At 40.9% G+C, this 27,692-nt stretch overlaps 1 protein-coding gene across 2 annotated transcripts in view; it reads right to left on the bottom strand.

The window, feature by feature from the left end:
* SACM1L (SAC1 like phosphatidylinositide phosphatase) overlaps window positions 1–27,692 on the bottom strand; it is a 270,638-nt gene that overhangs the window by 192,012 nt on the left and 50,934 nt on the right. For both annotated transcript variants that reach the window (XM_069216268.1, XM_069216274.1), the window contains exons 2-4: window positions 17,250–17,347; window positions 13,014–13,088; window positions 4,988–5,115 (exon numbers count right to left, since the gene is read on the bottom strand). In XM_069216268.1, the coding sequence (XP_069072369.1) occupies window positions 4,988–5,115; window positions 13,014–13,088; window positions 17,250–17,347 (301 nt within the window). The remainder of the gene's footprint in view (window positions 1–4,987; window positions 5,116–13,013; window positions 13,089–17,249; window positions 17,348–27,692) is intronic.

The following is a 27,692-nucleotide window of genomic DNA, read 5'->3' as shown; positions in this document are numbered from 1 at the left end:
GGTTGGTAACTTGAATTTTGGGTCAGCACTGCCTCCTTAAGGAATTTCAGCCCACCCGCTGACCGTTTTTTTTGTTTAACCCCCATGGATCGTAGATTAGCTCCCAATCTGCAGCACTCCTTGGAAGCACCTATTAGAGACTAGTTTGCTGTGCCAACTGCCAACAGGTTCTTTACACTGAGTTTTCTTGAAGGGATGTACTCAACTCGTATGGCCCTCAATGGTTAATAGTTCACATGATATACACACGCCCTATAAAAAGGTTCAGATAGAGGGGCCAGAAGATGATGTTAAGCTGGAATATTGCAGGGGTGATGGGTAAACTGAATGTCTGAAAGTTTTTACATTATTCTAGTACTTAGTGTTGACAGGAAACTTGGGATGTATCTAGTGTTCTTCTTATGGATGGTTTTACTACTCTCTTTTCCAGGGCTATCCCCTCTACTTCTGGAAGGAGAGTATTGCCACATTTGTGCCATGCGAGCTGGGCTGTATCGTTAAATCATTTGATACAGATTCTGCATACCTGCTGGGGTCAAGATAATGTTTTCTAAATTTAATATCATTCACTTGTTGATTTTTTACAATTCCAACGCTCTTACCAAGACCTCAGCTTAGTTGTCCACTTTATATGCCTTTTTAGAGCAACTGAGATTAGATTATAACCCATTTATCCCAGAGGTTATTTTTAGATATTTTAATTAGTATTTGTGTGATGTCAATTGTTGGTTTGATAGGCCTAGTCCACAAGAGGTAGAGGGTCACTCTCTATACTTTAAGCATAGCTCTTAAAGGGGGTTGGGGGAAGAGGGAATTGAATGAAATCATTTGTGATTTCAAGCTACCCGTTGGGCGGTGTGTAGGGGGAGGTCTCGATAAATCTTTTTTTCCAATATATAAAGGGAGGGGGAGGCTACTATTAATGATTTTGGTCTTCTCTCTTCACCATTATGTCCATTAGTAACTATTTAGGATATTTTGTGTCAGGTGTGGAGTGATCATAACCTAATTCTAATTCCAATCTCTATTATTTAGGACATCACAGGAGCCCAAGATCTTCCCAAGCTTTTGAAGGGCGATGATGTTTTGATAGTTGCACGAGGGAGAAGGATCAAATGATGAGGATTTGCCAACTGTCCTTAGTGACAGAGTTGGTTATGAACTACAATGGGGACCTTAAGGCATGCCTTTCTGTAGACCAGCGTTTGGTGGCTGCTTTTACTAATGTTTGCTCAAGAGCAAAAGCTATGTAAATCCACAAGGGAGGTGTGGGGGTCAGTGGGCCCAGGTCTTTTCCTCAATGGTTTTCCTCAGGTCTACTTGAGGGAATGTGACCGAATATAGGCGGAATTACAAAGCTGCTATTAAAAATAGGAGGGCTCTTTTGAGGCACGAATTCTAGGAGGTATTGACAGATGCTTGCTCTTTAAATTGTTGTGCCAAATTTTGGGAAATTGTTAATTGACCTTCAATTATTTTATTGCCACGGATAAATGGGTGGTCCGTTTTAGAGGCGTTTATGGTTCTGTGGCTTTTAGGTGTGGGGGCAGAGCTATTAGCTGTACTGGGACATTCTAATCTCTGGTCTGAATTGGGTGAAGTCAGGGGAGCAACTGTGTGGATCAACAGCAAATAGGCCACTGCCCGAGGGGTCCCCTTATATTTATTTAAACTGTGGCAGCTTGTGGGCTCCCCTTGCTTATTCTGTTTTTAAATGCTGTGGTTAAAACTGGTAAACCTTCCTCGTGATCACATTCTGTGATTATTCCCATCAACAGAAATGGTACCAAATCAGATCCTAGGTGTTATAGGTCAATATCATTACATGATTTGACTGTCAAGATTGTTGGAAGAGTAATCTTAGCACAACACCAAAAATGGACTGAGCAGAACCAGATACTTTGACATCCAATATGGCTTTAGACTGGGGAAAAGCACTATCAAGTAGGTATTGATCTTGTATTTAATCATGAATAAGTTTACTGAAGCTAGGCCTGGTAGTATCCACTCAGAGTTCATGGATCTTACGTCAGCATTTGACAGTGCAAACAGGAATAAAACGATGGCCTTTGATGATCTCCTTAGAGACTGTATATTTCCTGGCCGGATTGCAGGAGCACAGGACTGCTTGTGCTAGATATAGCGAGAACAGGGGCTGTACAGATCATTTTGCTATTAATCAGAAGATTATGCAGGGTTGTATTTTAGCCCAGCTTTTATTTACACTGCCTGCCAATCACTGCAAGAGCCATCTACTATGAACGGGCAAGAGATCTATTCCAGTTCTTCTTTAAGCAGATGATGTGGCCCTTTCAGCGAGGACAGTCCTTGGCCTTTTATGATTATTGGATTCTATTGTGAGTTTTGCAGCCTCCCTTGAATTATCAACATACTTGGGAAAGTAGCATGTTACAGTTGTTGCTCTAAGATCCATGAAGAGTAGAGAACACTCTTATTGCGCAGGTGGACATTTCCAGGGTTCCTTGTTTTTTATACCCTGGTGTCCTGTTTGACCAGACAAGTTCCTGTGCTCCCCTTATCTTGGCCAAATGGTCACTTTTCAGGAAGATCGAGGGAGCTCTTTTTGATTTTGCCACCAGGTTTGGGAATAAACCAAATCAGACCTTACTGAATAATTATGATGCTAAAAAAGAAGCCTGTAGCCCTATATGGCTGCAAACTCTGGGGATATGTGGCCAGCTCGCCTCAAGTGATAAAGGATCTCTTGCTCATACATTTGTTGGCTCTGCCAAGTGGTATGTCTTACTTTATTGCTCATGAGGAGGAAGTGAAGGGCTATATAACTGATACAGCTGCCCTTTCAATCTCTTTTAAAATGGCTTTCGATCTGGGTTAACCCAGAACTGGAACTCACAAAAAATGGCCTGGCTTGATTATGTTCAAGTGGGTTTTCAGGCCAGAGTTCTTTACACCTCCTGATTAGATCATAAAACCAGATTTAACCTGGACTAGGGTTAATTTCCTTGCTCACAGAAAATGTAATAGGGATGACCATGAATTGTGAAAAGGGTCTGTTTGTGTGCTTGTTAATCTAGAAGCCCCATTTAATTTTTGCTAATAATTTTTGTCATTGTTATCTTTTGACTAGATTTCACCTCTGGCTAATATATCCATTTCTTGCATTTCCCAAAGCGTGGTCTTTGGTGGAGAACCTTCCTTCTTAGCGATAATTTTTTTGAAACAAGAAACCCTTCATTTTATCTTGTTTTTTTTACATATGAAGTGACATACGTAGGAAATTTAGAATCACTCTTCTTAAGGGCATGCACGTTATGCAGGCAAGGCCTGCTCTTGTTTTTACAACTGTTAACATCATAACACACCTGTTTTTATATTGCAGGGTTTTTACAGGGTACTGTAAAGAAAAGACTAAGCCTGGATAATTAATTGTTCAAAAATCTGTTTTTCTTTGTGATGAGTGATTGCTATCTATATAAGGGTTTCTCATTGTGCCATTTGCAACTGTCTAGATGTTTTTAATATGTAGTGTACTTATTTTTTAATGTATGTCTTATGGAAGTTGTTTTCTAAAATAAACATTTATGATAAATAAAAAGGAAATTAATAAAAATGTGAACAGTATTACGTTGCTAACAACAGCCATGTTTTAAAGAAGAATAGTGCAACAAGGTTAACTATGGCCGCAAATTATGCACCATTTATAACAGAGAGCAAACACAGTAGAAAAGGCCAACAAAACCCTTTTACACAGAAAAACAAATTTGTGTTGCTTGCACACACACATATATATAACTTGGCCTGAACTCTGTATATAACATTGGTTAGTTTTTTCTGAGAACCAGAATCCTCACTAGAAACACGTGTCTGAACAACGAGAACTATTTATGCATACATGGGTTGGAATGCTAACTCGAGCGACTTCCAGTCATAAAACCATTTGTACGGATTCCTCCCATCATTTTTTCAGTGTATTGTGCAACACCCTAAGTGTCCAAGGTTATACTCATGCTTGCTGTGGAACAGGATCCAATCTATCCTCACTGATGAGGCTTAACAGGGGCAAAAGTGCTCTAGGGTTGTTTGAGGTCCCTTCTGGAGGTGCATTGCATGTCAGTTCGGATGAACTGTTCCCATGAGGAGCAGGGTCAGCATTGGTTTGCATAAGGTGCACCTTTATATAAAGCAGTACAGTGGCCGAGTAACACTGAGCCACTGTACCACTTGAGTGGTTGCCAGTGGACTATTTGCAATAATTCCTCCCATCATCTTTCATGCGCATTAAGTAATGCTTTAAGTGGCCAAGGGTATGCACAGACGTGCTGCTTGCTTGTTGTGCTAGACTAGAGGATCCAAGCTACACCTCACTGATGAGGGCTAACCAGGGTCGAAAAGGGTGTGGGATTGCTTGTCGTCATCTATTGAATACCTAGGCGCACACATCATCATGCTTGCTCCTTTCCATGTGTCAATGTTTAAAAAAATTTAAACATTATTTCAGAATGATACTAAGTAGGCACAACACAAGCACAAGAATGAATGTCCTTTGTGAAGAATGTATTCTGTTACCTTAGAGGAGAATGTTCCTGCATTTCAATGTAGTTCTGTCAGAAAGTGTCCAAATATATATTTTTGTTTTTTCAGAAAGTCACCAAGAGGATTTGTTTATTTCAATAAATACAGCCTTGGAGAATTCTTGATCAACCCTGACCCCTCCAGCATGAGCAAGGTTCGAAAACTACTCCACAAAATGTAAAATAGCAATATATACCTAATTGGCTGTGAATCATTTCTCAGCTTTTAGGACCCAACTCATTCTCACCCATTTAGATTGCCCCTGTACCATGTTTCACCTTGTTTGCTAAATATTTATTGTATGCGCCATTAAGCTACCTTCAAAAGCTTGCACTATTCAAGTAAACACAGAAATTAGATGAATTCAACTCTCAGATCACAGTAAAACAGAAATCAGCTATGATGTTGACTGCTTATCTCTTTAGGTACATACCTGAATATCAGTTAAATGTAACATGGTCCTTTTATAAGAAAGAAGGTCGAAGTCCGTGGCCTTCCAAATTGTATGATTGAACAGATCCCCAATTTTCTTCTTCTTTGTTATCACAATAAGATACATCCCTGGAAAATGAGAACCCAGGGATCAATTCTACTTAATATTATCAGCAGGCACAGAACTGCTGACATTCACAAATGAGTCCTCTGACCAGGCTTGAGAGAGCACTGTGAAATTATCATTTACTATGAGAAGAAACACCAGTGACCCATTCAACATATGGACATGCAGTACTACAATATGAATTTTACGAACCATGAAGATACAAGAAAGTAGAATATATCTCTTCAACTCGCAAACATCACTACTGTGTGGGCTCTATGACCTAGATTGTTTACATGTAGGTTGTTACTCATGCGTGATAAAATAAACCATGTGCATTAACTCAAAATAAGATGTGGATCACAACTTCCTTGCTTTGTTTAAATATATAGTTCTTCATTATATCTAGTTCTTCATTATACATTTGACCTGTGCACGGCATAAAAATATGAAGAGCGCCCAGTGGGGTTAACTTCAAAGTTGCATTATTAAAAGCAATGCAACAACAGTACTTGTGCACTTTGGCGAGGAGTAACAGTCTTGACCTAGTGTAGAGCCAACATTCACGCCATCAATGCCATAAGGTAAGCTTCATACCATAAAATGTGCCTCCCCATAAAGATGTTTTCAGTATCTTGTACTATAGAGAGTAGTGGGTACACAGCCGAGACGCAGCACAAGAAGATACTCAGACCATAAATAAATCGTTAGGAAGGCAAAGCAGATGTGTCCATGTGAGTAAACGTGTCTGACCACATGGGAAATGGGGGCGCACACACAAGCATAGATGAATATCCTGGCTAAAATACAATGCATCCATTTCACACTCTATCTGTTGAAAAGATTACCTCTGCAGAGCATACTGCTTTTGCACCAATGAAGGTAGAGGCAAGTGCGCAGGGTGCACTAGTTGAGATGTTAGTTATTAACAATGTTTGTAATGGAAACAAATGGAAACATAAGTCTGTAAAAATGTGAATGCGGCAAGTGCATTTAAGACATATTATTTGTTCTAGGTTGTGACGATGAAACTTTTTTTTTTTTAAATTGTGGAGAGGTAGCCCAGTTAACTTGGTAACCAAAGATATGTAGCTCAAGTAGAGGTGACTGGGATCCTCTCCCTCTCTTGGGCAATTTACAGCAATCACAGACACCCCCCACCCAAGCTCTTGAGTTTCTCTATAACCCTGGGTATCAAACGTACTGATAAACAAATCAAAAGTACATTACTCAGTGTAATCTGGTCTGTTAAACCAGTCTCTTTTTCAGCACTTGGAGTTCTGAGCTGCAGTAGGTAAATTCATTTCTGCTGATTTACCTTCTAAAAAAGAGCTCACTAGGTATGTGCGTCTTTCTTCTTCCGACAAGGCGCTAGCAGTGGCTGCCACATACTGTACTCTACATACCTGGCAGGTTCATACCTATTAGCAAGATCACATGTCTCAGTGCAGTTACCACAGGTCTTCAGCTACCTAGAACGTACTCTAGAACTTATTCTTCCATACTTTCTGGTGGTAAACATTAAGTTTGTGTGGTACATTTGAACCAACATTTTCCTTCCAGTATTGGATGAGTGAGTTAAAGGGGGCCGACTATTTGGAGCCCCAATATATTTATACAAAGGGTTTCTTCTATTACCACAAGAGACTAAGAGCAGTGAGTGAGTCTTGAAGAGCTTTCCAAAATGGCCAGAATGTATTGGAAACAATTATCAGGATTGAGGCATGCCCATCTACAATAATTTTTTTTCCAAACATGTTAAATTGGACTTTTATGTAACATGCAACATTTTACACAATACCTCCGAATACCACAGCTTTAAAATTGTGAAACAATGTGTCAGCATTATCACATGTTTTTGATTTCCCAAGGCTATCACCTAATCATGCATTGCAATAATCAACTTAGCCATAACTATCAACAAAAGATTTGGGGGCTGTCGATCTGTGTTACACTGCTGTGTGTTGTACGGTATATATTCTCAAGCCTCTTTTCCACTGCAAGCACGAGTGGTTAAGGCATTACAGTCTGAAAATGCATTGGGTGCTGTTAGCTGTCACTCTCTGTTCTATAGTTAGGTCGGGAGGGGGTCAGGCACCTCCCAGCCGAAGGTATCCACAACATGTGAGCAAAATATGGGCCACCCACAGGTCTCCCATCCTGTACTGAATTTCACTTCAGACATGCCACCCTTTCTAGGGGTTTTTAACCTCCTGTCTTGTCTCCAGTGGTAGTAGAAACCTGTATCAGCCCCGGCTCCCCTCTCTGTCCTCCACCTGAAGAAACTTGCCCTCTGGTGACAACTATCGCTGCAGCTTCTCTTTCCATTTTGCTATGCTGGGAGCCTCCTTCAGTTTACATCGCATTGCTATGCGCCCCTCAGGCATAGTAAGTGCTAGGTACATGAGCCTTTCATTTTTTTGTTGGCTTTTTAGATGAGAATAGATTACAGAGTAAGCATGTCTCTGATCAGGGAGAGGAAGTTCGTCCGTCATTCCACGAAGAAGCGCTGTAATGGCAGCCCAGTTCTCCATCAAGACATCACCACCAGACCATATGGTAAAATCCTGCATCTGGGGTGCTGCATCTAGGCTGTAGGGTGCCAGCTGCAGGGGACATTTGGCCTAATCTCCTAAGAGTTAAGCATATTGTATGAAAAAAAGTAAACTGTATTTGTTTAAGTCTAGCCTTTCTAGAGTTTTTTTGGTGTATGGTTGAGCGCAAGTCACTACTCCCCATATCCTAGCTTTCCTTCACTTTTCAGTTCTAGTAACCAATATGTTTCAAAGGTTTTCCCGTCCAAAGTTGTTCACAACCACTGTAGCCCAATACTGTAGAGTAACTGCTAACTTACCTTTCACCAAAACAAGCAACAAATGCTGTACACCACCTGTTGCAAGTTCCCTTGCTCCAGGTCTCTACACATTTCTAATCGCTGTGGTAAGTTCACCATATAATAAAAATTGGTTGAGTGGTATGTCGCTATTATACATCGTCCTCAAAGGGCCAGCGCACCCTTTTATTATATTTAATATTACCTGAGCGTATAAATCCCTTTATCTCACCAGGGTGCAAACAGTTGATAACTCCATCTTTTCCTGATAAAAGGAATATCAGGTGAGTAAGGCATCAGAAATTCTCGTTTGGCAGCTTATCAGTGGCTAAAGTACTGAGAAATCCTCAACTGATGAGGAAGCCTCACTCTGCAAGTCCCACTCCCAGCAAGAATAGAAACGTGTGTCCCCTGCTCAGAGAACCGAAGTTCCTTTCCTTGCTGAAGATGGTGGATCCATGAACCAGCACTTGACACCAGGCTGTCACATAAACTTATAATTTGAAACTAAAAAGGCTTCCCTCTATTATGGGAAGCCTGAACATGCTTAGGGCCACTCTGCACCTCCCATATTCCCAAATTAAATCAACGAGTATGACACAAAGTTCTCTGAATAGTGTGGTAAGGGGGACACAAGAGGACAAAATGGTACAGCAAGTGTGGGAGCTCCACCATCTTTGCCAACAGAAAATTCCCACATTACAAAACGTAACGTCTCCCAAGAAACCACACATCCCCGCAGGGTTATCATCAGGTCTGTGTGGTACATTTCAACCCTCAAGTATATAAACATCCATGGTCCATAATGAAACTCACCCACACCCCGCTCTTAGCCAGGTCTCCCCAGAAATTGGTCAGAGCAAGATAGTCACAAATCATGTGATCAGTTGTGTGCAGGAGGCTGATGAGCCCTCATCCTTTAACAGTCCCCTAGGCGACCCAGTGAAACCTCCATGCTGGTCCAGCTCCATGTTGCCCACTGCATGGCTCAAACAGTACACCATGCTGCATTTCCATTTCACTGCACCATAGGTTTGGTGGAAACTGGGTGCTACTGCTTGAACATCAACCACACCAGTTGTGCTGAAAGTTGCTGGGCTACTTCAGTGGCAGGGCATTCTCTTGACTACAGCCACCATCTTGCCTCTCCTTGTGACCTCAATCCTAGCCGTCCTCAGCACTGTCAATCCTGCAGGTATATCAGTGGCCTCTAGTCGAGGAGCATCCTAGGCTCTCCGACAGTTGTTGTCTCATGTTGGCCCAGGTGCAGAGAACCGTGCTGCTGTCACAACTCCATCTTGTGCCCTATGTGTGATGGGCATCTCCCTCCCACCCAAGTATTCCAAGTCATTCTTCCCTTGTGGCCCCTACCAGTCTTGAGCACTCCATGATTTCCCTCCAAGGAAGCCTAAACCATTGACCCTCCTTTTCTGTTGCTGTGCAAGTTTGGTTTATTGTGCACCTGCAGATATCACATGTGGAGTTAGGATAGTTACATTTCCACTGTGAACCACTGAATTGTACTATCATGCACTTGGGGTTCAGCTATAATTGTCTATTGTTGCCAATTACCGTTCAACCTGCCACATGCAAGGCCTCATATCCATTGTATGCAACACATGATCTTTCCCCAGTTCAGTGGAATGTTCCACGCTTCCACATGGGGCACATGCCTCTCTGGAAAATTTTCCTTCCAGTATAAATATCCCCACTGAACCTGCATCGGCACTTGGCCTCGTCCCCGTCCTGCGCAATCATCATCCCTGCACTCACCTCCCGAGTCGCCTGCATTTACCAGTCCTCTAATTTTCCAAGCCTTCCTCATGATCCCGTGACCCTCGCTTCTGCGATGCCTCAAGTGTCTTCCCCTTCATGAGCTACGATTCTGCCTCCTCTTGAGCTTCTTGCACCGAGACTCCTGCCATCTTCTGATTTCAGCTACAGTACTAGACATGGTTAAGTACTTTCCCTTCAGGGTAGTGTGCACTAATCCTTTATAGCAGTAAGCCAGGCTTGACTATCAGCCTCTTCTAGGCTTGTACCAGTTCCTTCTCTGTAATTTTCCTCAAACGCTCCTAGCGTACTCTGGACCCTCTCACCAACCTTGGAGCTTCAAATGTTTATGCTCATGGAGCAGAGACTTAATTCTGTGTTACTCCATTGAACAGAGGTGTCAATAAGAATGTTCTGTTAGAAGGTATAAACCTTGTAACCTCCAGTCAATGTTTCTAGCAAACCTTGGGAGTGTCATTAACTCCAACCTATGTACAGAGTGTAACCCTGGGAGTGTCAGTAACTCCAACCTATGTACCTAATGTAACCTTGGAAGTGCCAGTAACTCCAATCCATGTACAATCTTGGGAGTCTCAGTAACTCCAATCTTGGTCCGAGTGTAGCCATGCTTTGTTTCGAGTGTAAACTTGTTTCTAGCATACCTAGAGTTACTCTAAACTCCAACCTATGTACGGAGTGTAACCTTGTTTCTAGTATACCTTGGGAGTGTCCCTAATTCCTATCCATGTACTGAGTGTAACCTTGAGAGTGTCAGTAAATCCAATAAGTATTTCAAGTTCTTCCTCAAGAGTCTCAGAAGATTTTCATCCAAGAATATGGTTATTCTGCTCTTATGCTGTGATTTTGAAGAAACCTGTAAGTGTCGGTTACTGAAGTAGTGCATCGTAAATTAGAGGCTTGCTAGTGTATTGATGGTAATTGCCTCGCCTTGTTCCCAGTGTACTGCAACTTCACATAAAAAGAGATGCTGGTCCTGTAAACGTCTACCTTTGCATACCCAGAAGGTCCCAGGAGCGACGCATCCTGTTAAGGAGAGCAGTCTCATTGCTGAGCAGATCCAGTACCACAATTTTCTTTTTCTTATTTTGCTCTTTCACCCTCTGGATGCTGGGAGATCTTGAGGTACTGTCCCTGGATCTGCCATTGTCCTGAGAGGGGATGCAGGCTCTAGTGTCGTCTCCGCGATTGGGGACAGGTGAATTTGTGACAGCTGCCACCACCACTAAGATCTCAGGCGGCCTAAACAGAGCTCGAAGGAATACTTCCACTCCATCTCGTCCAAGTCGTGCGTCCTTCATTTGCTCTTATCATATGATCAACTGGGATACTGTTATTACAGAAATTATGACACTCTGATTACATTGTTTGCACTTTTGAGTATGAAGACAGATACAGAATTCAGAAATAAAAAAATAATTCACAGTGCCCAAATAAAACTTGTGTTTACAATGTCAGATGCTGGCCTTGTTGACAACTGTGCAGAAGAGAGAAAAATCGTTCCTCTTCAGTAAGCTATCATTCTCCCAAGTACTGGAGTTCAATTCCCAATTCATACACATGATGTAAAAGAAAAAATGCTTCTAGGGAAATCTTAATTAACTCCAAAGATCCTGCTTTGGCAAGCTATGCACATGGGAGCCAGGTTCACAAAGTTATTGGTGGAGCTAGGGTCACATGACCCATCTTTGAATATAATTTGAGAAGAACTAAGTGTGGCGGGTTTATCCACTGGTGAAAGGTAAGCAATACTATCCATTTTAAGGTCGGAAAATCCTCTTAATTTCATTAGTACATTTCTGCACCTGCCCCCCTCTACACACACACTGCCTTCTCTGCTTAAACTGCTCATTTGGGTAGCTGATGATATTTGAAGATGGTGGGATGTAATATTCACCCAAAGTTCTAGCGAGTAAGTACAGTAAGAGAACCAGACATCTCCTAGGAAGACTTGGGGATAATTTTGCAAAACAATGTAGCCAACGACTGTGCTAAAAAGACGGACTGTGAAAAATGCATTCATTAAGTATTACAGTACTTTCTTGGTGTCCCTAGGCCTGATCCTCACTAGGAGCAAACCCAATTATCTTCAATATTTGCCATGGGTTCAGAATTATACCCAGTATTCAAAGGCCAGCACTCTGTCATAGGTGCCCCTCTTATGGCAAGAATTACGCACAGTATGCCACTGCCAGATGTTTGGCAGAGATGCCCCCATAACCATGGGTGGCACATATATAAACAAATTATCTCCTGTATGCAAATGTCAGCACTTTGCCAAGGGCGTCCCAATACCATAGGTGTCCTCTCCTATGCCAAGTATTACCTCCAATATGGGAGCATCTGTATTTTACTATGGTGTCCCCTTATGCCAGGAATCACCTACAGTATGTCAATGTATGCATTTTGCCATCAGGAACATCCTCCACCTGTATGCCACTAGTGCTCTATCCTGTAAAACAAATTATCTTCAGTATACCAAGACCAGCATGCACATGCACTCACTTAAACATTCACCTATGTTTACTCTCACAGACACACCTTCACACATACAGTCTTGCATGTCTTGGATTCACCTTAGCACACTCACCACGTCCCACACACATTGTGTTGCACACTGTCACTCCTGCTCCCCTTTTTACAATTCACTTGTGTTATGTTAGAAAAGCTTGCATTATTGATGCCCTTGGTGTGCCTGTGTATTAATGTAGCTTGTTAAAACATCCTCTATATCCTATTCAAAAGTAAAAACTAGATACAGTGTCCGCATCTTTCTTGGTGTTCCTTAAATCCTCCACTGCTGGGACATTAAAGAATTACCCCCCTCTCATTATCTAGCAGGTTTTGGGTCCAAATAGAACAAAGAACCATTAGTCTGAATGCAGTAGTCTGTCCTAGTCTCAAATTGTGTTGCTGTTGATCAGAAACAGTAATTATTTAACTTACTTACACTGTTACATGGTGATAAAAAATGTATTTGAATATTCTCAGGATTCAGTCACTGACCATTCATTTACGCAGCTATTTATCACACATCTCACAAAAAACACTCAACTTGGTACCAATCCAAATAAGTCATTCATTCTGCAAGGGCATGATGTGATTTACTCTGTTTAAAGAATGTCTTTGCACAATGAGCTATGTTAAGACAAAACTGACACAAAATTGGGATAAAACATAAAAGCATTCATGTACAGCACATAACTGACAATTAAAAGAGTACAAATGAGGTCACAAAGATAAAACATTTCAGAAGGGAACATGTTGAAAAAGAAAATACAGGGTAGTTCTTCTTACCTGCCACTAATCGCAGTGTTCCTAAAATGCCATATATGGTTTTTGTAACTGCTGATGGAGGGATATCCTTCTTGACTAAAGGAGGCAAACAAACCAGAAAAAAAGAAATACACTAAAACTGAAATCCTCTTTTAGTAAGATCACTTGATAAATTAAAGTCAGAATGTAAAACTGTGATCATAGTACAATAATAAATACAGTGTAATTTTATAATGCTGAGATTACAGTTACTTACAACCAGACAAAAATCAGAAAGAAGTGGCAAGGTGAATTAATTTAACTACAAGACCAAATTGTTGCATTACATTGATTAAAATAACATTCCTTGCGGTTTTATACAGGAAAACTGAGTTCCTCATTCTCATCACTGAGAGACAACAGCACAGTGAAAAAAGTGATATACTCAGGGCTTCAAAATAGCATGGCATTCTCCAAGTTTTGATCATTTGGATCCTACTACTTAACGCCCTATCAAAACATTAATATATATGAATGTACTGGAGTAAAGCCAAACATAATCTGAAGGTAGTAAGCAAGACCCAACTGTGGGGACTGTATCTGTCTTCATTAAGCAACTTTACCACGTAAAACTGTTTCAAGTCTCACTGCTCAAGAAAGAATACTAAGTAAAAAACTGTTGAACCTTCCAAGAAATGCTCAGAAAGTCTTTTTAGTACAGTACTGCAGTTCCTAGCTCAAATGACTCAATTCTCAAGGGGAGGCAATGGTTAGATTATAAAAAGGTGCCAGCATGCACCCTTAAATAGAATGAGCCCCCAACCGCAAATGTAGAAAAGACTCCCCAAGTCATGGATCCCTTTTTAGTTATCATTTTAATGATCGTCCTCATGGACAGTGAGCAGCCATTAAATTGTTCATTAGTGTTAGGGGTTTTAAGGAGATTTATTTTAGGCAAATTTGCAATATTAGCAATGTCAGTGATCCTTTTTAAAGCTTACAAGCACCAGTTTATGTCACACTTTCTTGGCTGCCTCAGGATATCTGCTTAACAAAAGCATCTAGTATCGCTAAGCTTTATATATAAATGCACTAGAGAAAAAGATGGGCACTTCTTAAAGTTGATGTTTGTCCAAGCAACACACTATGACACCCATTTTAAATATGGTTGATGGAGACCTTGCTCTGTGAAGGTTCTGCTTCCTGGACTACCAATTACAAGGTAATCCTGCATTCTTTTGTACTGAAGTGATTAGCTTCCAATCTAAACCTATCATAATGATTACAAAGGACCCATAGGCAATAAAGGCTCTGGGAGATCAGTTTGATTCCACAGGACCTCTGCTAGGTTCACTTTACACCATGCAGCACTGGAGAACCACAAGGCAGAACAGGAACGCCAGCATGGTGTTGCACATCATCCTATGTCGATCTGGGTAGCAGATGTACTGTAGACAAAATAGTCAAATCAGGTATCCTTGCACTTTGAAACGTAAAGTGTGTTTAGGTCACCTCAATAGATATGAAAGGAAGCTTGCATAGGTGCAGATGTAATGCAGATATTTTACTCCATATCCTTTCATTTTAATTTATTTTCTATACTTCTTTGACTAAGTTTTATGTTGGCAAGGGCAGCTTGGGAAAAACAGAAAAGTGACCCAATCTCCACATCAAGGTTTCTTTCGCCAAGCAAGAAAGAGCAAACTATAATAGAACAGGCACTCCCTAACACATTCCACAAAATACTTGAGAAATAAAACAATTCTTTTTAAGAGCACTCATTTTCAAATATCTAAATACAACGAAAGCAGCTTATGGAAAAAACATTATTAACAACAAAAAAAACTTTACCAAATTTTACTGACAAAAATGAATGGATTATTGTGAATGGGGGGGGGGGGGGGGGGGGGGGGGGGAGGGGTGGTGGTCAACTGCCAAAGATGGAGGATGGCTCTCTCTAGAGCTCCAACCGGGCGACCAAAAATCCTGTTTCAACAGTCGAAAACCCATTGAGGTGTTACTATGTAATACACCCCAGATGTGGAAGGAGTCCTAGCAATGACCACATTCATGATCTAGAATGCAGCTGCTGACTGGATATGGCGCTGACTTACCCTGTCTCACGGTCAGCACAAGGTGTGGCCTGTTCCCCGAGTAGAGCCATCGACCCAGTGGCCATGAGGATGCCGGCAGAAGACAGACTGGGCACTCAGAAGCAGCAAAGATGTTTATCTTGCAGCTTTCCCCCTCACCTGAAGTGCGTCAACAGCAGGAGAAGTGGTGATCATTACGGCTCTTTCGACTGCCGCAACTGGAGTCTGCCACAGGGGCTCTTCTTAAAAAAATACACATCCTAAGGCTGTAGAATAGGGCCTGGTGTTGCGGGGTTGCTCGGGAGGTGTACTCCCTCCCACCTCTGGGCCTCAATGGAACATCATGCTTGCTTTATGACACTGCAGGTACAAGGCTGTCACTTACTTCATGGGCGCTGGTGCCCCCCAGAGAGCTGGGTGGTGTGTTCCACACACAAAGCATTGCTTGCTGGAAAGGGCAAATTTACTGGAGAACTCCCTGGGGTCTCCCTTGGCATTCTCCCTACTGTTTAGATTCTTGCTGCCAATACATGCAGGATTTGATGTTACCTGCTCTACATTAGCAATATATATCCATACTGCCTGAGTCTGCAGAAACTGCGCTGAAGACGGTGAAGCTACAACACATTTGTACAGGCAATGTATGTAATGGACACTGGCAGACCTTTAACTAAATGGCTTTATAAAGGCCTTAACACCCATCTACACATCTCACTTGTCCCTTTGCGTACACAGTGGGAGACAGTGATGTGGGCCGAGCTCTACACAAAGAGGAATGGAGTTTCATTTTAGAATACCCAGGTATAGTTTTAAGTTCATGCAGTTTATGCTCCTTCACAGAGCATGCTTAACACCTGCTAAGTTACACAAGATTTTCACCACAGCTTCGGCGGCATGTCCACATTGCCAGATTGAAGAGGCATCCTTATTACATATGCTATGACCCTGCCCCGCTTTAGTAACATATTGGGCAGAGGTCCAAGACTCCCTCAGATCCCAAAGGCATATTGGGACACGATGGAACACTGGCTTTTGGGTCTTTTCCCGAGGCCTAAATCCTCAAATGTGTTTTGTGGATCTAGCGCTCCTCCTAACAGACAAATAATGAGACGTTGGAAATCCCCCACAGCATCCCTGACTGCAAGCTGGCGCAAGGAGGTATGGTACAGGTGCTCCGCAGAAAGCCAAGCGCTCTGTAGAGAAGAATACAGTGGTCTCTGTAAGCATCCCATAGCCATTGCATGAAACACCATGCTACAACACTTCAAAACACAAGATGTAGACACGGACTGACACCGCCACACTTCATCATAACGAAATTGTGTGGGATCGATCCTAATGATGTTCCTGGCATGGTAAATAATCTTTGACAATGGCCTAAAGCAGGGACTGTTCCCCTCCTCTTCACAGAGTGAAACTTACAGTGTTTTTCATAACAGCAGGGCGGGCAAGCGGGTGGGGTGGTAGATGGGCTATACAGTCATTTTTCTTTGTGTCTTAAGTTTATATTTCTGTGGCTTCTCTTTTGCACTATTGATAAAATTGCCTTGGTTTTTAGTCAGACTATAACATATGATCTTTCCTTTTTCTCCTCTCTTTTACATAACATTTATTGATAATTACTCAACCGAGTACTGTTTGTATGATGTTATACAAGGTTGCAATCGGACATAATTTTCCTATGTGTATCCTGTTTTTCCCAAAATGGAATAAAATAGGTTTTAAACAAAAAAACGTTTAATATCTGAAATATATTTTCCACAAACGTTTTTAAAAAAAAAAAAAAAAAAAAAAAAGCTTGGTTTGTGCAAGCAGTATTATTGCAGGTTTGGCACTTTCACCAAAGCACTCCCTTTAGGCCTGAGTAATGAACTTACAAAAACAAACTATTCCGCATGAAACACTTACCTCTTGATCTGATGCATTCGCTCAGAATAATACTGTATTTGTACTGTGAGTAAAACAGCACTTTGGAAACAGCAACTTATATCAGAGAAATCTAATAATATATTGCATTAAAATGACCTATCTTCAGATTTTCTTAACATGAAAATGAAAAAAACATACTTAATGACTTACATTTAGACTACTGTCTCAATAGATGGCCTTATAAAACATGTTTTTTTAATTATACATAGGTAGATATTATATCACACTAAATACCCATATTATCAAAGAAGAGCACCTGTGAGAGTGACTTCTGTGGAGACTCGGTCGATAACAAGGACATCATCGGCGCCATCATCACAAGCTTCTATATAAAACTTCTCTGGTGTGGTGTGCCTGGAAAAGAAGCGATGGAAATAAACGGTCAGCCAAATTGGACATTTTCAGAATACCCTTTCTCTAACAATGCCAGCAAGGATCCATGAGTGGGTTCCACTCCTTACCGGCCTAACAAAGGTTACAAGCACCTGTGACACTAAACTGCCAGAAAGCAGGCAGAAGTGCTGCACTGCCATCAACTGTTGTCAAATGCAGATCTTATGAAATGTATGAAATATTCCCTACCTATTATTTCACAACCAGTACTGGCCTTTGATCTACCTGAAAAGATGACGAAGTCGTAATTGTATTCCCTTTCTAGAGATATACATGGATCAAGTACGAGAATGTATTGCTTAAAAATCATAAAGACAGGTTGCCATCAAGAAGGAAACCCTTCCATCAACTGCCAATTACAGACATGCTTATGTTTTTCAAAAGCATTGCTCCAACACTCAGACTTCTTTTAAAGGAACACCAGAGTCACCAGCTTTTCACATGTGTTCACTTTTGTGCCACAGAGTGCGTACAATCTTGTGCAATGGGTCCTTCCATGTTATTTGAAAAAGGAGCTATGCGCTTGGGCAGACAAAATCCTATTTTCATGTTGAAAGCTGGCAGGAGAAAGGTTCCTATGAAGAGACAAACCAACATAACCAAGAGTGCAAATTATGTAAAGTCTTCGAACATTCAGTACAAAGTACAGATCTGGCTCAGATAACATACAAGGGAATACCTTGTCGTTGTTATCTAACAGTTAGGAACATAATCACATAAGCTTTATTTCAGGAGGGACAATAAACTGAGTTGGTCCACGCTTAATGTACTAAACAATGAACGACGGCTTTAGCTTTCACAAGCTAAACTGATTTATATGTACAACTTCAAAATCAAATTCTAATAGTTTATTTAGAATTACACTATGTTTAAAACATATACACAAAACATAGATTTTGCAGTTTGAGGTTTGCAGTGTAAACTATTCACAATGTAAAAGAAATGTCCGTTTATGTTTCAGCCTTTGCTATAACATACATCAATCTTCATTTCTGAATAGTTCACGGTTTGGCAAATTAAATATTATCTAACTCCTTTCGGTAGTCTGATAGGGAATCAATTTTGACAAGGCACAGCTCTCCAGAAATCGTTGGAAATTGCCTCAGCTTCTTCAAATAGAAGGAGACAGACAGATTTTTCACAAGCAATGAAAAATGCCTTGTCCTCAACACTGCAGATACCTTATTACTGGTACAGAAGACTGATTTCTGACACGCAAGAAAAATAGTCTTGTCCTCAACACTCAATATATCCTATTACTGGTTACATGGTATTAAAATGTCCCTTAAAATAAATAAAAGGACATAATTGTTGTTATGGATAACTGTCCTATTCTCTTTCCATTTAGAACCTCTGGAGTCATGAGGAAAACACTGCAAGTTAGCAAACAGCTCAGGAGAATCCAGCACTTCTTGATCACTGAGGCAGACACATCGATAGTATGTTTTTAGCCCTCTGCATTGCTATGACACCGCTTGCCAATCATGACAAGAGAAATGCAGCCATGTCAATTCCCAATCACCAACAGGAAGATGAATACAGGTTTAGCAAGAGGTAAAAATGGTTCCTGGATGAAAGGTATGATAAAGAACAGCTGAAAAGAAGCAACTATCTTGGATGACTTTGAACAAAAGCCACTCACCAAAAGATCTGAAATTCTCATTGACTGTGTGACAGGTCACCTAGGTCACAAACAATTTATTGGGCCCAATAAGGCTCCGAGCACGAATTGGTACACTAGTAGAAAAAAAAAACGACTTTCAAGAAGAAAGTGATGACAATCCTTTTAACAGAGGCCTTTACCCCAGTGGAAAATGCACTGAGAGCCTCCAACTGCCATGGAGGATTTTGCCGATCTAATCGAAGCACCACCTGCTGTTCGCGCTTTTCTAGCGCAGGCCTCAGAACACTAGGCAGTTGATAAATGTCCACTGCTTACAATCCCAGGGTCATCAGCCCTGACCTTTCCAGCGGATGGTGGACCTTGTGCTGTTAGGTGGGCAAAAAGCAACCTGCTGGTGCTTAACAAATCATCCTAAAAAATTAATCAACAAATCAATTTGCTATCTATTTCATTCCTAGACAGTAAAAAAAAAAAAAAAAACGATTTCTGGAGCCTCCTCTTGAAAGCAGTGATGATCAGTGTATATTTCTAGTAACTATTCTAACTTTACCGAAACATGGCCGGACTATGTTCCCAACAGTACTTAGGTGAATGCGATACCACCATGACTCTATGCTCATCAACCCCAAAAACTGAACTCATGAAATGGGAGAGATTGATTAATGTCAAAGCATCATGTGCTCCAACATGCTTAAAGCTTAGTTTCAGCGATATTTATTGTGAAAACCGTCGCATTTGTCCTGGTCTATAGAGCTCTTTGCCAATACACAGCTCTTCCACTGAGACGGAAGAAGGGAATCCATTATGAGCCTAAACGGTATTGTCTAACAGGCAGTAAACAAACCAGACAGCAACAGCCTGCAGATGGATGTATGACGGAATACCGAATGCCATTAGCACGAATGGCTTTATAACGCAAGCGCTGTAACTGAAATGCCTTTACTATGAAAGACTTTTACAATAAGATTTGTTATAACGAATATGCTTTTAGAATGAAAGCTTTTACTATGAAATGTAAGTATTTAACAAGTATAAACTACATATATATATATATATATATATATATATATATATATATATATATATATATATATATATATATATAGTTTGCTTGTACTTGAAAAAAACAAAACGTACATTTTTTGTGTAAAGACATCCTGTAAAGTTATATATGTAAATGTATTTTTTTAAATATAAATATAAATATATATACACACACACACACACACACACACAAAGACACACCTTTTAACCAGTAACTCCGGAACCCTAAAAAACCCTTTCCCCGCCCAAAGAAAATTCCCTTGCCAACCACAATAACCCAACCCATCGTCACCCTAAACCTTAAAAGTCCCCTTACCACCCAAAAACCCACACCCACCCTCAAATTTCACATACCACCCAAAAACCTATACCCACCATAAACCCTAAAAATCCTGTTACTGCCCAAAATCTTATACCCACACTAAACCCTAAAAATCCCCCTACCACCCCAAAACCTATACCCACCCTAAACCCTAAAATTTCCCTACCACCCAATAACCTATACCCACCCTAAACCCTGAAAGTCCACTTACCACACAAAAACCTATACCTACCCTAAAAGTTCCCTTACCACTCAAACATCTATAACCACCCGAAACCAATTCCCACCCTAAACCCTAGAAATCCTGTTACTGCCCAAAAACCTATACGCACCCCAAACCACCTAAAAACCCATGCCCACCCTAAAACCTAAATTTCCCTTACCACCCAAAAACCCATACCAACCCTACAGTGTCTAAGTCAATTCTTACATTGTAAGTGCAGGGTAGCCATGCTGAATATATGGTATGGGAGTTTGCCATTATGACCTCCACAGCATCATAATGGCTACACTGAATACTGGGAAGTTAGGTATAAAAATTCTCAGCACAATAAACCCCCACTGATGCCAGTGTGGGATTTATTAAAAAATGCACACGGAGGGCATCTTAGAGATGCCCCCTGTATGTTAGCCTAACTGCTAGTGCAAGGCTGACCGGTCTGTGCCAGCCTGCCACTTCGACGAGTTTCTGACCACCTGGGGTGAGTGCCTTTGTGTACTCTGTGATCAGAAACAAAGCCTGTCCTGGGTGGAGGTGCTTCACACCTCCCCCTGCTGGAACTGTAACACCTGGCAGTGAGCCTCAAATGCTCAAGCCTGGTGTCACCATGCCCCAGGGCACTCCAACTAGTGGAGATGCCCGCCCCACGGACGAGCCCCCACTTTTGGCGGCAAGTCCGGAGGGATAATTAAAAAAAACAAGGAGGAACCACCTGCTCAGTCAGATCCACCCCTAAGATGACCAGAGCTGAAGTGACCCCTCCCCCCCTTTGAGGAATCCTCCATCTTGCTTTGGAGAATTAGGACCAACAGGGATAAGGATGTGCTCCCCTCCCAAGAGGGAGTGGGCACAAGGAGGGTGTATCCATCTTCAGGTACAATAGCCATTGCCTACTGCCCTTTAACCCTAACACACCCCTAAATTTAGTATTTAGGGGCGACCCTTAACCCAGCTCTTCAGATTCCTGACAACCTCACAAGAAGAAGGACTGCTGAGCTGAAAACCCCGCAAAGAAAAAGTTGACAATTGGCTTGGCCTCAGCCCTACTGGCCTGGCCCCTACTTCAAAGACCCTGCAACCAAAAAGTGACACGTTCTACAGGACCAGCGACCCCTGAAAAGCCCCCGGGGGACTGCCTGCTTAACAGAGGACCAAGAACTACCATGGGCAGCGGCTCTTCCCAACCACAAGAAAGGACATCCATCTTTAAAGGGTCTCCCACCTCACGCCAGAAGCAGCCTGTGTCCAGAGAAACTATCCAGAGAGGACCCCCCCCAGGCGACTCCGACGACGTGTCTGCCCTATATAGCTCTGCGTGGATAGCACTATGCAGACCCTATGTGTGGAAACTTTGCTAGATAAACGGACATTTGAGGTGAGCAAATCTAGAGTGTCGCTGGTGTTGCAGGGTGCTCCGTATTGGAGCATCTCTCCACCTAAACTTGGGAACTAACTACCCAGGAGTTCTCTTTTCTTCTTTTTTGCATATATATATATATATATATATATATATATATATATATATATATATATATATATTTTTTTTTTAATGCTGTTTACTTACCTAACTACAGGCAGTGAGGAAAAAAAGGACAATCAACGATATCTCAACCTGTCTAGTAGAAGGCAGACGGGCTGCAGATAATTTTACTGACAAAACGCGACACTACCAGACCAAATTACTTATCAATTACTGGATTATTAGAATTAAAGAAAAACCTGTTTCTGTGGAGGGTTCTAAGAAAACTCACCAGAATGCACACACAAAAAAAAAAAACACATAGGTCAATGATAAGAGCAATATATGTAATTCGGGCTGAAATACACTAACAAATATTTGAACGCATTCTGGAATGAAATACAGTACGTTACTAATTAAGTACCTAGTACATGGCAAAGCTGAGATTACTTTTCCAATCACTCTCATGAACTCTGGTACACAAATACCCTCCGCACAAACATCAACTGGATACCACTGAGATTAAAATAAGCACATCATTTCATAGAACGGGACAGCACTAGGCAGGTACTGTCTAAAATATAATTTTCTATTAAATACATTAAATCAAAATAGAATTTCTGTAGAAGTCAATGCCAAACATTGGTTTGCCATTAAACATAAGAACACACCATGCTCTCCTCTGAGTTTCTCCGGGCAGTTGATGCGCTAATGACAGTCTTTCATGATGAATGTATACACTAAAGCATTCATTACATGTCAGAAGTCCACGAACAGGATGGAGAAGAGATCGAATGGCACCCACGAAATTTAATCACATGTGGAAGTGGTAACAGAAGCCACTGCAGCTCTCAGCAGAGAAGTCAATCCCAAGACTCAAGTGCTTCAAGCCTTCTATTGCTACATTGTCGTCGTAAATTTAGTAAAGGTGCACGTGCTTTGCAGCTCAAATACTATCAAGTAAGGAGCAAAAAACGGTTCCCAAAGCAGCCTGCTCCGTGAATCCAGCTACCTACAGATAAAATGCTCAGTACTCATCTATCTTGAAACCGAGAGAGGTCACTGGAAAATCAGCAAAAATATAGAAATTGCAAGTAAACTGAATTTAAATTGTGAACCAGTATAAACTTGTACCGACAAAGACAACAGATCAGACATTGGTAGGCTGGTACAGGTATATTTTCTTTGTGTTTAATTGCAAACAAATGTTGACTACATAAGGTTGGTTGAAAAGCAAATGCTGCTGTGGGAGCCTGATCTCAATATTTTACTGAACCTGACTCCAGCACCCTTGATCTTGCAATATGAAACACCACTTTAACTGACGTGAAGACCAAACAATAAGGCAGAGTAAACCAATTAGTGACTGGGATCACTTAAGAATGGAATTCTACATCGTTGAAAAGTTAGAGAGTTTTATTACAAAACTTTAGAATAGGCAATACATAATAAACGCATGCTCGCGATGGAGGCACAGATAAAGAGATACAAAATGAGAAGTCAGAAATCAGTATTAATATTTGTCAGGTCCATACAGAACTCTAACAACATTTCTAACAGAGGAAGGCAGTCTCTCAATAATCGGGAAGCGTTTGTGAGAAAAATGAAGGTCTCGCCCTAAACTGACAAAGTAAGGAAAAATAAGAAGTCTCCCCTACTCACATAAACCTAGGAGTTTTCAATACAAATTTTATGCAGAAAAAAAATAAAAAAACTGCAGATTTAGTGTAGCATGATCATCAAAACCATGTTTTAGACAAATCAGAAAATGGATTGTTACAATAAAATCTATCATATTAACCCCACTTCCAAGAATAATCAAGAATCTTGTATTACTATCCACAGCAAAAGTAATCCGGAGAAGAAAGATACATATGAAACCTAGTTTAACAAAGGCCAATACCCTATGAGCTAGCAAAACGGCATCAGAACTTCTGCAGAATGTCCTTCAAAACATTACATCAAGAACACGAAAGTTTCGTTCACAATGCGTGCTCTTCAAAGAAACAGTTATGCAATGTTGTTTTGTGCACTATGGAAACTTTGGAGAGAGACTCATTGGGGACACTGACTGTGAGCAAAACACCAGAAACTGCATCCATTTTATTAAAATGGTGTCTTTACGAAACTGTGGCAAAACTAAACTATCTGACTAATCACACTTTTAAACATATCTTTAACTTGTTTCTAGTGTAACATCATTAGTTCATCGGTTACAATCATTCATCAAAAAATGTAGTACACATTTATTTCTCAAAATTGCATATTTGAAACAAACGTAAACACTCTCTGTGCCAGGCTTAGAAAATGGCTTGCTGGTTGGCACTTCACAAGTACCAATAGCAAAATAAAGGGAACGTGGGTCATCAAAATCATACTGCAATCAGAAAAAACAGAGGTGCAGTCCAGACCAATTTTAAATATTAAACTAATAACAGCATTTTTCTACAGGTAGCCAAAAGCCATGCGGCCTAAAAATCACACTCTGCCCTTTTCATCCCTCATCATACCCACAGTGCCAATAATGAAATAAAACACACGTCTTGGTCACACTGTGAAAGGATCAGGAACATGATTGCCTACACTCTTATCCAAAGCTAAAAAAACACACACAAATTGCTAGCTAAAAAGGCTTATAAAACGATCGTTTATTGAATAATTTATGTGTCTGACGTTTCTGTATGCGTTTTCCCCTGCACCTTTTATGTAATTTACTAGGAAAGAGTTAGGGGTGTGGAAACGGTGGGTAATTGGCTAAGGGTGGGTTTACTGCGTGTTCCTTGGTGTCACTCTACTTTCATTACTGTACCTTCATACAATTTTTAATAAAGTATAAAAAAAAAAATCCTTAAGTGGTCTGAGGAAGTAATATTTCAGCATGATGTAAAATGCTGATTATTTACTTTGGTCCTCTCAGCTATGACAACATAACTGCTTTCCATCCCTTTTGTCCCAGGCTTTTCTGGGCGAAATATAAATTCAGGAAGCCTACCTAATGGCCAATAAATACACTGCCCTCCACAGAATCCCCAGTGAGACACTGAGGCAACAAGGTTTCTGCCGCCAATGTACAAGGGATTATAATTTTTCAGGCAACTGTAGAGCCGTCATCCTACTATGTTCCGGTTCCAGAAGATGTTTGGGCAATGCACTGAAAGGCATGCTTTCAGGGAAATCAATCGTTTGCAGTACCCAAAGAATCTGCCTTTAACTATTGGCATATTGGGTCTGCCACGAGTATTCCAAGTGGTGATTATCAGCCTGGTGCTGCCTTTTATTTTGGTATATTACAAGTTAACTCGTACGGCTGCTGCATTATTGGAAGCCGGCGCCCTGTGCTAACGCAGCACAAAAATGTTCATTTCTTCAAGGGTAGTAAGATTAAGATAACGCTTGTCTCAGGCCTTGCCCGACTGTGCATATTTCAGTAAATAAACTGGTTAGTAACTATCTCGAAAGGAAAGGAAAATGTTAAGGTTCAGCACACAGTAAGTATGGAAAAATCAAACGCCCAGTTTTCTTTTACCCTCAGCCATGAAGGCATCCTTTCTGAAAGGACAAAGCTGAGTTCAGAAAGCTGTGAGAAGCAAGCCCCAGTTAGTTTTGCAAAAATAAATCATGCTGAGGGTCTGAAGAGTATTGCCTAGTTTCCTAGTCAGGGGAAATGTCACAACTGGAATAACCGCTGAACTTTTCAGTATGCCTATATTCCACTTTGCCAGCAAACACTACGAAGAAAGACTACCCAGTGACCAAAAACAGGTCTACTAAAATGAAAACCAGCCCTCCATCCAACTGTTCATCCCTAAGGGCCTGCAACATAATTTAGAGGACCTCATATTTATTTGAAAGGGACAGCTTTTGAATGTAATCAAATACAGCCCATAAGTGATGGGCAATTACAGTCCCGCCAATGTTTCATGTAACAAAGGTATCTTCATTTATGTCCCTGAATGGTCAGGTCTATAGACAACACTGAGTTTCTTTGCCAAAACATAGGCCCGTTTGTAGGAAAGAAATGAGACTGAGATTTGTGGTAGCTTATAAAAACTCTTGAAACAAGTTATGCATTCCAACGCCGTTTTCTGCTTTTATTACTTGCATGATTCGTTTGTTAATGTAAAAAAATGGATATGTCTTTAGAGAGTGATGGACACAGCAACCTCCGTTTCAAGATCCTCAGAGACTGACTCGGAATAAGATAAACGCCTCCGTTTTTAGATGATGAACATGGACCAAACACAAAAAAACATTCCACAATACTACTGCCCGCAGCAATGAAAGCATTGGGTGACCTCATAGAAAACAGGAATGTCAGGTCAGCCACACCCGACATAGTAAACTAAAAAACACCTTCTCTAGAACTTAAGAAATCCATGAAAGAAACAAGTGCTTTTTTTTTTAATTGATACACATACTTATAGACAACCAAATCCCACTACGAGCCATTGGACTGTACAGACTTACTGCACTGACAAACCTATATTTCACTACAAAGGTACGGACTGCCAAAAGGTACAAATTCACTGCAATGGCAACCTAGTTCATTTCCAGTACAAAATTGTAGGGTCGTTCCTGAGTTTAGGGGCCTTCAGTGAACTCAGAAGGACATTGAAAGGGAAGCCATGAGCAGATTATACTAGGATGCATTCCAAGGTTTAAATAACAAGATGTGAAAAATAAGAAACGATAGGCGTGATCTACAAGGCAGGAGGAGAGGATCCGTGGACAAAAAGTAAATACGAATGCAGACAAAGTGCTAAGCAGGAAACCCATGGAGAGATGCGCGATTTTGTAGGTTATCCGTCTACAAAGTAATCTAGGGTTTAAATCAGGTGATCTCAAAATAGTAAAACAAAGTAACAAAAAGGCAAAAGAGGAGTGTGGAAAATAGCTTGTATGAAGCGGTATAACCAGCAATTGTGCCTCTACTCAGAACAGCTTAGTCTTGAGAAGAGCATTCATTTCGGAGGCTGGATCGCCATAAAGATAATGAAAGGTTAGACAGCCCAGGGTTTGCTACAGCTCAAGATACTACCTATACACACAGAATGCAGGATAGGTACAAGAGAACCTAATTCCTCATTTAAATGAGTAAAGTTAAGGAGTTGTTGATTTCCGATGATACGTCTCTTACTGCTAAATATCTTATCAGAAAGATAAGAGTTCAGAAGTAACAATGAAACAGGTCTTCATTAAAAAGGGTTAATTATTCCATTACTAAAAACACACTCCAGGAACACACTGACTGTTTATTCCGCTACTCAACTATCCATTTAAAAGATTCAGGCATTGGTCTCACCTTATCACACATTAACCTCCCCCTCCCCCTAAATATTCGACATACTCTTTATTCCATCCTCATCATCTACTTCCACTAGTTATTCCCGGGGTCCAGAATAACTAATAACATTCCTGCTCACGTTCGGTCTCTGGTTTCTCACTTTTATATAGCCCTGTTCTCTTATTACAACAGCCCCTGGTTCTGACCTCATCCCACTAATGTGAATTTGAATTTATATATGTCCTGCTTCCAAATGCAATACCGGTAGACACAAACAAAATGGTACAAACCACATGCAGTCAAGATTGCCCACCAGAGGCTATCATGGCTTCCTGTGTACTCAAAGAACAATA

The sequence above is a fragment of the Pleurodeles waltl genome, chromosome 2_1, assembly GCF_031143425.1.
Source record: "Pleurodeles waltl isolate 20211129_DDA chromosome 2_1, aPleWal1.hap1.20221129, whole genome shotgun sequence".
In the NCBI taxonomy this organism is placed as follows: domain Eukaryota; kingdom Metazoa; phylum Chordata; class Amphibia; order Caudata; family Salamandridae; genus Pleurodeles; species Pleurodeles waltl.
Note: the sequence above shows the minus strand (reverse complement) of the source record. Positions and strands in the feature narration are given on the sequence as shown.